Source organism: Eurytemora carolleeae, unplaced genomic scaffold, assembly GCF_000591075.1.
Source record: "Eurytemora carolleeae unplaced genomic scaffold, Eaff_2.0 scaffold1775, whole genome shotgun sequence".
Taxonomy (NCBI): Eukaryota; Metazoa; Arthropoda; class Copepoda; order Calanoida; family Temoridae; genus Eurytemora; species Eurytemora carolleeae.
The window spans coordinates 37,597-49,919 of NW_019397666.1; the positions used below are offsets into that span (position 1 = coordinate 37,597).

Genomic DNA, 12,323 nt, shown 5'->3' on the forward strand with positions numbered 1-12,323 from the left:
ACCAAACCAAACATTTGTTTACACAATACAAACCAAACCAAACATTTGTTTACACAATACAAACCAAACAAAACATTTGTTTACACAATTCACACCAAACCAAACATTTGTTTACACAATAAACACCAAACCAAACATTTTTTACACAATACACACCAAACCAAACCTTTTTTACACAATTCACCTCAAACGAAACATTTTTTTACACTATTCAGACCAAACCAAACATTTGTTTAAATTCCAAACCAAACATTTTTTTATACTCCAAACCAATCATTTTGTTTACACAATTCACACCAAACATTTACTTACACAAAACACACAAAACCAAACATTTGTTTACACAATTCACACCAAACATTTACTTACACATCCAAACCAAACATTTTTTTATACTCCAAACCAATCATTTTGTTTACACAATTCACACCAAACATTTACTTACACAAAACACACAAAACCAAACATTTGTTTACACAATTCACACCAAACATTTACTTACACAAAACACACAAAATCAAACATTTTTTACACGCCAGACCAAACATTTGTTTACTCTCCAAAACCAAACACTTTTTTACACACCAAACCAAAAACGTGTTTACACGCCAAACCAAACATTTATTTACACTTTAAACCAAACATGTGCTGCTCTTTAAATGTAAGTGAGAAAAGAAATTAGAAAGTTTTTAAATACATAATTTTAGCAGAAATACATTTGTAGCTTTTTCTTTAGCGTGAAACCTATATTTGAACGTTAAATATGTCAGTTGAGAATTTATTTAAGCTCAATTTATTTTAGTATAATTCTTCACATCAAAAATCAATTTAAAAGGTCTGACTTAAAGAGTATACGTCATAGGAGTTAGCTGAGGAGCTATGGATTTGTTTCAGTTTATTTTTATCAAAAGCGATTTTCTATTTTTATATTATTATTATTGTATTAAGGTTGTTTTTGTTTTTATTAAGATGTATTGACGTAGTATGCAATTATGAAAAAGTGATGGGCAGTTTTAACTTTTTTAAAATTATTCTGGGATAAAACAAATGGAAGCAAGTAGTTTTTACAAATCGAAATCTCTCAGAACTATGGTTGCTAAAAGGAAAAAAGCTACCGTACTTATAGCGATTATAGTTATGACACTTGGTTAATTGATGTTGTGTATAATTGCTGTAATACTGTTGTGTTTAATTGTTGTTGTGTTGCTACTGTTGTGTTAAATAGGTGTTGTGTTTAATTGTTGTTGTTTTGCTACTGCTGTGTTTAATTGTTGTTGTTTTTCTACTGTTGTGTTTAATTGTTGTTGTGTTGCTACTGTTGTGTTTAATTGTTGTTGTGTTGCTACTGTTGTGTTTAATTGTTGTTGTGTTGCTACTGTTGTGTTTAATTGTTGTTGTGTTGCTACTGTTGTGTTTGATTGTTGTTGTGATCCTACTGTTGTGTTTAATTGTTGTTGTGATCCTACTGTTGTGTTTAATTGTTGTTGTGTTGCTAATGTTGTGTTTAATTGTTGTTGTGTTGCTACTGTTGTGCTTAATTGTTCTTGTGTTGCTACTGTTGTGTTTAATTGTTGTTGTGTTGCTACTTACAATTAAGTTTAAATGTTTATTTATAATTAAATGTTATTGTTTAAGCTGTTCTGCATTAATTACCTCGTAGACACTCCAGGAATTAATTTCTTTATTTAGTTTTAGAAACAATATATAACACAACATGCTGACGCATATCTTATAAGTATATATATATATTTAGCTTATTTTATATATACATATATACATAAAGTATTTTTTATATAATGTTACGAAGAAAATTTTTCAATTAGCCTATTACATTTTTTCTAAATGATTCTTTTTAGATTTTCTGTTAAGTCCCTTAAATCTCAATCTAGAGCTATAAATTATTAAGTACTAGAAATTCCAGGCGCTTCGCGCCCTTCTTTCTAGCTTTAGAGGGCGCTTCGTGCCCATCTTCTAAATTAGTTGTGAACATGTTCTCTTTGTGTACATCGTAAAACAAAACAAAAATAATCAGATCCTTCAATCAGAATGCATGGATTTAATTCTTAGATATCAAAAATAGGAGGTCGTCTTANGTCCATAAATAAATCATCATTTTTCTACCTGGAAGAAATTCTATCTTGGGCTTTAGTCTCTAGTATCACATATCTTAAATGCTTCATGCTTCATGTTGTTGATTTTAAGTTAAAAATCGATAAAGATAAAGAAAAAAATTCAAAATGACTGAAAATGCTTACATATATTAAATTTTGAATCAGTTTCTCTTGAATTTATTCTAGTAATTTATTTTTGTATTAAAATTTTCGTGAATTTAATTTCAATAAGAAGCTTAAAACTTTTTAAAACATGAAAATATTTTAATACAATTTTCTGGAATTTTTTGATAAAAATTTTTTTTTAAAAGGGATTGTAACCTTCATCTAAATCACTTGTTAGATAGATATCATTCCTTAGATAAAATCAGCAATTGAAAATTGTCAATTTTTAACCTAAAATAAGGATATCTTCATTATTTTTCTCTGTCAACTGTTATAATGGTACCGTTGTGAACTTTACATGTAACCTTTTTAAATTTAGGTCAACCTAAAATACGCCAACATTCCCTTTTTCTCAATGAATACGCTTTAGAATTATATATCGATCCAGTTCAGGGGTAACCCTACTCCTTTTTTTACTCCAAATGTAAATCATTTCATTTCGCAATTGTTTTACGTTTCAAGGATATGATATAAGTTTAGAGGTTGATGCATGACATGTTTATGTCTCCAATATTATAAACAATTGAGACACGTACAGGTCTGCTCGGCCATGCGCGAATTATTTGCTCACATTTCGCATTAGAACATTTTTATTTTCACTTCGGGTCAGGGAATGTACTTACACTCCTTGCTAAATACTGTTTGCTAAGCGGGGGGGGGGGGATATACAATCTTGCCTTATACTTTTCTAGCTAGCCCTTACACAAAATTAGTATAAATGCATAAATTGCAATTTATAAACATTTTTTGATTTTTAAAATTTGAATTTTCTACACATAATACTTTTATCCCAAAACATTCCGAATATTTGGAACTCACAATTTTTTCGAATTCGCATATTCAGTATGAATTTAGTTTTTATATGAATAATGAAAGAGAAAAATCAAAGTAACCAGAAATATAATTGCTCGTTTAAGCTACATAATTGCATTGTATTTTCTATCGTGCATCTATTGACAACGATGCCATCAATGGATTACAAATTTCATTAGTTTTTAAATATTTAGTTTGTTAACGAAATCGATCCCAATCTTAACACAACTTTATAGTATATCTCCGTCAGTTTAAAATATTCTAAGAAGTTAGACTACATTTGGAAAACTCATAAGACGCTCATCTTTTTTTGATGCACTATATTTCATTTATCAATTATCGGAAATCGAAGACGATATTCAAGTCAAGTTTATTGGGACACCCTGTACATAAGCAGCTTGTATGTATTTAGTATGTGTACAGGAAAGATGAAAGTAAACTAAGAAAGTAATGAACGAATAATTAGTTTTCTGAGTGTGGAAGGAATGGAAGAAGGGGGGGGGGAGGTAATCCGGGGGAAGCTCTACATTGAAAAGTTCAAAACTAACTTCCTTCCTAACTTAAATGTTCTAATCATGCAACATCCTCCCTCTACCTTTCCTTTACCTTCTCCTTACCTTTCCTTTACCTTCTCTTTACCTTTCCTATACCTTCTCTTTACCTTTCCTTTACCTTCTCTTTACCTTTACTATCCCTTCCTCCTCCCTTTACCTTTCCTTTACCTTCTCTTTACCTTTCCTTTACCTTCTCTTTAACTTTACTATACCTTCCTCCTCCCTTTACCTTTCCTTTACCTTCTCTTTACCTTTACTATCCCTTCCTCCTCCCTTTACCTTTCCTTTACCTTCTCTTTACCTTTCTTTTACATTCTCTTTACCTTTCCTTTACCTTCCCTTTACCTTTCCTTTACCTTCTCTTTACCTTTTCTTTACCTTCCTTTTACCTTCCCTTTACCTTCTCTTTACCTTTCCTTTACCTTCTCTTTACCTTTCCTTTAACTTCTCTTTACCTTTCCTTTACCTTTCCTTTACCTTTCCTTTACCTTTTCTTTACCTTTCCTTTACCTTCTCTTTACCTTCTCTTTGGCTTTCCTTTTCCTTCTCTTTACCTTTCCTTTACCTTCTCTTTACCTTTCCTTTACCTTCCCTTTATCTTCCCTTTACCTTTCCTATACCTTCTCTTTACCTTTCCTTTGCCTTCTCTTTACCTTTCTTTTACGTTTCCTTTACATTTCCTACACCTTCCTCCTTCCCTTTACCTTTCCTTTACCTTCCTCCTTCCTTTTACCTTTCTTATACCTTCTCTTTACATTTCCTTTACCTTCCTCCTTCCATTTACCTTTCCTTTACCTTTCTCTTTCCCTTTACCTTTCCTTTACCTTCTCTTTACCTTTTCTATACCTTCCTCCTTCCTATAACTTCTCTTTGCCATTCCTTTACCTTCCTCATTCCGTTTACCTTTCCTATACCTTCCTCCTTCCCTTTCCTATACCTTCCTCCTTCCCTTCACATTTTCTATACCTTCCCTTTACCTTTCATTTACCTTTCCTTGCCTTCCCTTTACCTTTTATATACCTTCCTTTACCCTTCACTCTGCTTTTCTCTACCTTCTTCCTTTACTCTACCTTCCTTAAATCCTTCAATTTTCTCTACCTTCTTCCTTTTCTTTACCTACCTGTAATCCTTCATTTCCAGACCCTTTCTCCTTTTCCTTCTTTGACAATCAAATTTTGTATTTGCTTGTTATTTAATAGGTTCCCATTATTTAGGTGCATATGGTAAACTAATGGGCGCAGGAGCTCCTCTTTCTAGCTATAGGTAATATCTACTATAAACTTTGATTCATTTTTTCTGTGTTGCTTTATGTTCTTTCTATTTTCCAGGTACAGCCCTTACCATATGCCTACCTTCTCTAGTGCTGGTATACCTTGCGGGCTGGCGGGCAGCATTCAATATACTGCGGCTAGCCCTGTATCCCAGACCACACCTGCTGTTCTTTCAGCGATCACATCTCCAGCGGTCAACCCGTCAGTGGATGCCCAGGACCAAGCTGCAGCTGCTGCAGGTCAAGCGGCTCTTCAGCAGCATCAAGCAGCAGCTTTCTCAGCGCTTTCCTATCCACAAGCTTATCCTCTTGGTCTACCAGCTATAGACTGGGCTAGCATGTACTCCCTACCAGCGGGCATGTACACGCTCTAGATTGGTTGTAGTACACTTACATGTGTACATAAAATGATATTATAAGTAACTAACTTAGGGAAATACCGCCTCTACAAGAGTGCAATATAAACTACTGCAGCTGTTCCTTTACTTACAGAAATACATACATTGTACAATTCAGCTATTAGGTGTACAGTGTACACTCAGTAGTGTGTACTGACTTCTCAATTGGAAATGCGTTACATCTTTTATCAACTCAATACTTATCTTCATCGCATGTAATGTTCAATACTCTATATAGTACATTTATACAATGTAGAAATGTTCATTGTTTATGTTTTAGCAGTTTGCAAATTTCAATGTATTTTGCACCAACTCATTCCATGTACAGTGTACACTGTACAAAGTATACTATATGTACAATCCAGTTACCATCGTAAATGAACACACTTTAAGATTGTATCCGTACAGTGTACAACAAATATGTGTTGTGTACAGTATACGTTGTGTGGGTACAATGTACACAATGTGAATGTACAGTGTACATCATTATTCAGTATTGAGTGAACTTGAACTCAGTATGATACACACTAGTCAGTTCTACAAGAGTCTTATTTATTTGGAGCTTTTTAATGGTTGTCTGTAGCTTTTAACTGCAGGTACTGCATCGACCAGCCGGATAAATCCGGGAGACTGTAAAAAATGGCGTAATAGCCATTTTATAGTAGCATTTATTGTTTCATAAGTTTTTGTGCCATATTTAAATTGTTAAATTTCTCTCTGTGGCAAAATTTACTTCCACGTTGCCATTTTGTTCAAGAACATGTTTAGGGCAATATTTGTATTAAATTTGACAAATCCAAGTAATTGAAACAAAACAATTTGCCAAAATGTATTGCCAAACACTACGGGCCAAACTCCCATTGAGATTAGATGTAAAATTGCCTGGGCTTAAGCCACAAAGATGCATTTTCCTCATAACAGCAAGCCTGTCTTCCCAACACATGTTATCTATCTATCTATGCACTTGGATATTCTAAAAAGTTTCTTCCTAAAAGCTAAGATTGCTTAGTTTTGCCATTTTATCCGTTTAAAGGATTTTTTCCCGTCTTCGTTCGGAGGCAATCATTTAATGGTTCTAAACAATGTGCTTATTGACCAACCATCAACCTTGCCAATTTTTTTATTTTGAGGTAGGACACATGCCAATTTAATTTGTGATTTCCTAAACTTTGTTGAAACATTGAAACTTGTTGAGTTTGTGGAAATCCTGAAACTTTCTGCCTGCCATTTGTTGAATCTCAATAAAAGAAAAAGCAGCTAAAACATATTAAATATGCAAAATATATATATATATATAAATTTTAACATAGTCAACTTGGGATTAAACATAAACCTCTGAGTGGCAGGCAGAGGGTATTAATGATAAGCAATAATGATGTTGATGTTATTTTTATATGACTTTAATAACTTGAAGAGAAAAAAAAAGTAAGAAAATAAAATGGTTTTCATGAATTCTCACTTAGTACTATACTAGACCTTGTAGTCTATAGTTATAGTATTGTAATAATAGCAAACATAGTAATATATGTAATTTAACGTAGATGGTTTTTGAATAGAATTTAGAATTCACATTGTATTATTGGATATGATGAATATAGTGAGATATTAGATTTAGACTTAGACATGTTTATTTTTTCAACACCAGGGTCCTCGAGTTATAATATGTTTTAGACATTTGTCTAGAAATTATTTAAAGCAATTTTTTATATTTTTTTTTTTCATATGAACATCAAGCAAATAATACATACCATTTTAAGCTATACAAACCTCACAAGGATACTCAATAAGAAGCCATATATTTATACTTATTTATAAATTGAATAATTACTGGACTTATATTGTTGATAATTTTGCTAGATTAAGTTATGATGGCGAATCCACAGGTTTTTTATCACTCTCTACTCGGAGATTTTTCTCAAATTTTAACTGTGAGCTTGTGGATTCCGCCGTGCTATATTTATCCTGTGTGTGTACATCTGTACACAAGTTCCAATGTACACAATATACACAGCTTTTCAATGTTTTCTCTACACTCTGTGTACTGTTCAAGTGTACTATTGTGTACAGTGTAACCTGTAAATAAAAAAACTGGTTTTGGATGTTTCCCGGGCCGGGTCAAAGGCCAGTAGTGAAATAAAAGTAGTAAAGTCTTGTATACTGCTTACATGTACAATCATGTACAGCTATTTGTCTATCAGAGTTGTGAACTGTTCCAGCTGTGCACAGGACGCCGGCACTGACCGGTCTCCATCCCATGTACAGCTGCGCAAGTTGACCGCTCCGCTGCACAGGGTAATCCTTCAGCAATAATTCTTTTATTTCATTACTTCTCGTAGTACACCTCGTAGATTAATCTGTTAATAAAATGTAGAAATGTAGAACAATGTAGTTTTATTAGATGTTTAGATCAGGGTTTAGAACTGTCAGCAAACATGGACGATATTTTCAACATATTTCCTGACTCCTATTCTTCTAGCAGTGTTTCTATTTAGAATGGTGGACTGTGTGTTATGTACACAAGTACATAGTCTAGTTTACCTGTACACTGTACAGTGTACATGAGATAGTAATAAGTGCATGTAGAAAGTAGTAAATCCTTTAGATAAACTTAGGTTTAAAGAATGCATGGAAGCTAACTAGTGATGGGACTAGTTTTTTTATTCGATTAGAAACTACTTTCTATCTTACTTAAAGAGAATATTCACGGAAAATGTGAAGAGTCGGCGATTTAAAGCTTCGGCTCGAGTCGTAATGCCTTAAACCCAGGTTGAAAATCCTACGGGCTCAGTGGATTCAGAATGATGCATGGTAAAATCATGAATCCACGGCTGTTTATGTGGAAAACATGAAAATTCTTAAGCAATATTAGAACTATATCGTGTAGCTAGCAAGGGTTGCCATGGATCTATAAAATATCATGAGAGAGGTAATCTGAGGGAACTGAATCATAAATTAGTATTTACGTAGTTTGTAGTATTTACCCTCTAAAAAAAAATGCCCTCAATGTTTCACAACCTTGATGAGAATAGATTGAGGTTTATCAGTTTGAAGATCTCGAGCAGTTTTTTCTTCTAGTAAACGCTTTTTCTGACATCTTCTAGAGCTAGAACATTGCTGAATAGGTTGTTTGTTTGACCGACAAGGTACAGTGATAAACAGAAAACTCTGAAATAAAAAGACGACTTTTAGACTGAAGTTATGACTTGAAATCCTTGAAATAGTCCAATTAGGATGGAACACAGAATAGTTTGGTGTTAACAGACAAAACAGACCTATTTCACATATTAAGTGATTTTTAATAAGTATCTTAAAATTTATTTGTTTTTTAATTGTAAGAACATTAAATAAAAGTATTGCCTTAAAGTCGTCTTCCTATGTCAGAACTTTCTGGTTATCACTGTATAAAAAGTGCGGCGCCAGCTATCCAAAGAGACTCAGAATGGTTTGATATGAATTATTGACACTGTTTCATTGAAGGTTATACTTACAAATAATTTACATAATGAGGTGGCTGCAGTGCTCGGCCCCCTGACCTGTCCTCTCCTCGGCCACTGTTCCTGACTTACCGCTCCGCTCAGAAATGTTCTTTAAATTTTCTTCCAGACGGAAGTGGTAGCCTTTCCCATTTTTTACTTGTTATTTGCTTTATTTTACATTTTTTAAACTGTTATTTTGTTACTCAAGAGGTAAGGAAAGGATAATTTCATATATAAGGAAGGGAATTTCAAGTGAATATATAACGATACACGCCCGATAGACTTTATCGTAATAACGTTAAAGAATATATCATCGTTTTTCTGTCTAAAGAAATAAAATATTAATCGCTTTTCTGCTTTGCATCTGCTGAATAAAGCTGAAAGTTTAATTCCTAGAGAACCGCAATGAAAATAATTATTTCCACTAAGATGACATTGACCAGAGTACCAAAGTGAATTGGTTATGTAACTCATTAAATGGAGGATTGTTTGCAATTATCTCAGCAGCCTACGGGTTAAAATTTATTGTGTCTGATGAATTCTAACATCAAATTTATTTCACTAAGTAATTTTAAACTATTGGTTGCACTTTAATTTAATTGTAAACCAGAGGTTTGACCGTGTTCATTGATGAAATAAGTATTAAATCCAGTGCTAGTAAGGTACTGTTGTTATTATTACAAGTGACTTTCTATTTATCGGAGCTGGGAACTTTTGAATGGTGGATATAAGGAGTAATGCTTGATTCACTCTTTTTCTTAATCTCCAGATTAATTAATGTTTGTTCTCCTCTTGTTATTAATCTCCAGATTAATTAACCGATCTTATAATGTAAAAGATTTCGTAGTTTTGTTTAGCTTGAAAGGTGTTTCATTTGACAATTTTCTCTATTGTTTCTGATGTAGCGCAAGTCCATCTAGTTCATTCATTTTTCATCGGACAAAGCTTTTAAGGGACTTTGTGAATCAAACATGCACCTTTAACAGGAAACTGGGCGGGAAAATACATCTACAGAGTACAGCCCCTTTAACAAAGCACTGCTCTATAGACTCTAGCTTAACGTTTTTGTGTTGCCCTAACTCATTGCGGAAGTTCTAGGCTATATAGGCTATATAGGCTATATAGGTGATACCTTTTGAAAACAGAAAATCTATAAAATATTGAGACACATGTTGCACTCAAGTTATGTTTTTAAAGACTCCACCAAACATGAAACTCAGCAATTGTGCAGTTTACACAGACCCATTTTTAAGCTACGGGTAAAGATTTCAGTGCTGAATTTTATAATTATTTGTTATAATTGGAAGGTCGTCTTCTTCTATGCAGGAAGGACTCTTGTCTGCAAACACCGAATTTAGTCATGTGTGCAGATCAAGCAGATTGGGTTGATTCAGTCTTCCTGTATTTTCTCCGAGGAACAGACTAACCAGACTGCGCATATGCTCAACCTGGATAGGCTAAGCACGCCATGCTACAGTTTCATGAAAGGTTTTTTTACTGCCATCTAACGGCCACTTGTTGCATATAATACCCATTGGGCCATTCAGGGGTTAAGTTTTAAAACTTATAAATAAATACTCCAATTTTCATTCATTTCATAAAACATGTAAATTTATGAATTTAGTCTATTTCTGAAGATTTTTATTTTCTATCTAAAGGATTCTTAAATATCCCTGAAAACAGATGTCTGCTGATTGGCCGTGTACAGTACTTGAACACAATAGAATCTGCTTTGGAAATATTGCATATCATAGGCTTAAATTGATCAATCTTACTCTCTTACCTCTGCTCCGAGGTTTGTATAAATCCTATTTCGTAATATGCGTGTGAATGGAAAACATTGAAAAACATCAGCTTAAATAATCTCCGAATAATACATTGAGAACCAGAAAACTCTGGAATAGGAAAACAACTTTTTACTCAAGTTATGAATTTAGATAATCCAATAAACATGAGACACAGTAATAGTGCAGCGTACTCAGACCTATTTCACACATTTAAAAAGTTGCTGGTAAAACTATTTGCTTTGTGACACCATCAAATATCTGGTTATCACTTCTTCATGAATCTTAGGATTTTATTTATCTGCAAAACTTTAATTCTTAACCTTTATACACTGGAAAGCCTGGAGAACCCAAAACTTAAAAATTCAGATTCGTATTTTAGTAGCTAAACTCTCGTCTAAGAATCTTTTTTTAGAACCCAAAAAATTAGTTTTTTTCTACAGGGTGTCCAAATAAACATGGGAATTTAGAAACGACTTGAATATTGTCTTTGATTTCTGATAATTAATAAATGACATAAAATGCATCAAAAAAAAGATTGAACTTTTAATGTGATCAACCTTCCTTTTATCTTTCAAATTGACGGAGGTATAACAAATTTGAACAGTTTTATTGATTTTTAATAAACTGGAATCTGGACAAACTTCCTGATATTTCTGTCAATTTTGAAGCTTAAAAAATTGTAGACCACATTTTGGATTTCCCGATACCATTAGTTTTCGGTGTTAAATGTTTTATATGTGCTACTGCAAATTCATCCTTAAGAAATAATCCCGCTTCAAGCAAAGACGATTTAGAAGTTGTCATTTAATTGCCATGTTAATTGGGACACCCTGCAAAATATGAGAATTTTTTTATTAAATCTGAGAATCTATTTCTTGAATCTGAGAATATATTTCTTGAATCTGAGAATCTATTTCTTGAATCTGAGAATCTATTTCTTTAATCTGAGAATCTGTTTCTTGAATCTGAGAATCTATTTCTTGAATCTGAGAATCTTTTTCTTTAATCTGAGAATCTGTTTCTTTAAAATAAGAATCTAGGTTCAAAAATCAAAAAAGTTTTATTTAAAATCTATTTCTTAAATCTAAGAATTTATTTATCACATCTTAATCTAAGAATATATTTCAAAAATCAGAGCATCTATTTCTAAACTCAGATAATTTATTTCTAAAATCTGAGAATCTATTTCTAAAAATCTGAGAATCTATTTCTAAAAATCTGAGAATCTAATTCTAGAATGTGAGAATCTGATGTCGTCAAGTATGTTTGAAGTATAAACTATGCCTGCAACATCTGGCTTTATATTATCCTTGTAAATCTTTTAGCAAATACTTTACAACCCTGGCAAAAGCTTGCTAAACATCTTCTTCATATAGGAAGGATGAAATATACAATTCTTATTCAATTCCGGTTTAGGAGTTAATTCAAGATGAAAATTTTACGTACTACGTAGTACGTATGCACATTGAACGTCTCCTTGTATCCTTGTACCCTTGTACCCTTGTACCCTTGTACCCTTGTACCCTTGTACCCTTGTGCCCTTGTACCCTTGTACCCTTGTACCCTTGTACCCTTGTACCCTTGTACCATTGTACCATTGTATCCTTGTATCCTCTTATTCTTGTATCCGTATATCCTTGTATCCTTGTATTCGTGTATCCGTGTATCCTTTTACCCTTGTATCCGTGTATCCTTGTACCCCTGTATCCGTGTATCGGTTTATTCTTGTATCATTGTATCCGTGTATTC

At 33.0% G+C, this 12,323-nt stretch overlaps 1 protein-coding gene across 1 annotated transcript in view; it reads left to right on the forward strand.

Moving 5' to 3' along the window:
• The window catches only part of LOC111715411 (RNA-binding protein Musashi homolog 1), a 22,009-nt gene extending 14,320 nt beyond the window's left edge, over positions 1-7,689 (forward strand). Inside the window, exons 9-10 of the mRNA XM_023490723.1 lie at positions 4,858-4,906; positions 4,972-7,689. Coding sequence (XP_023346491.1) covers positions 4,858-4,906; positions 4,972-5,287 — 365 coding nt within the window. The 3' untranslated portion in view covers positions 5,288-7,689. The remainder of the gene's footprint in view (positions 1-4,857; positions 4,907-4,971) is intronic.
• Positions 7,690-12,323: the final 4,634 nt, after the last annotated feature.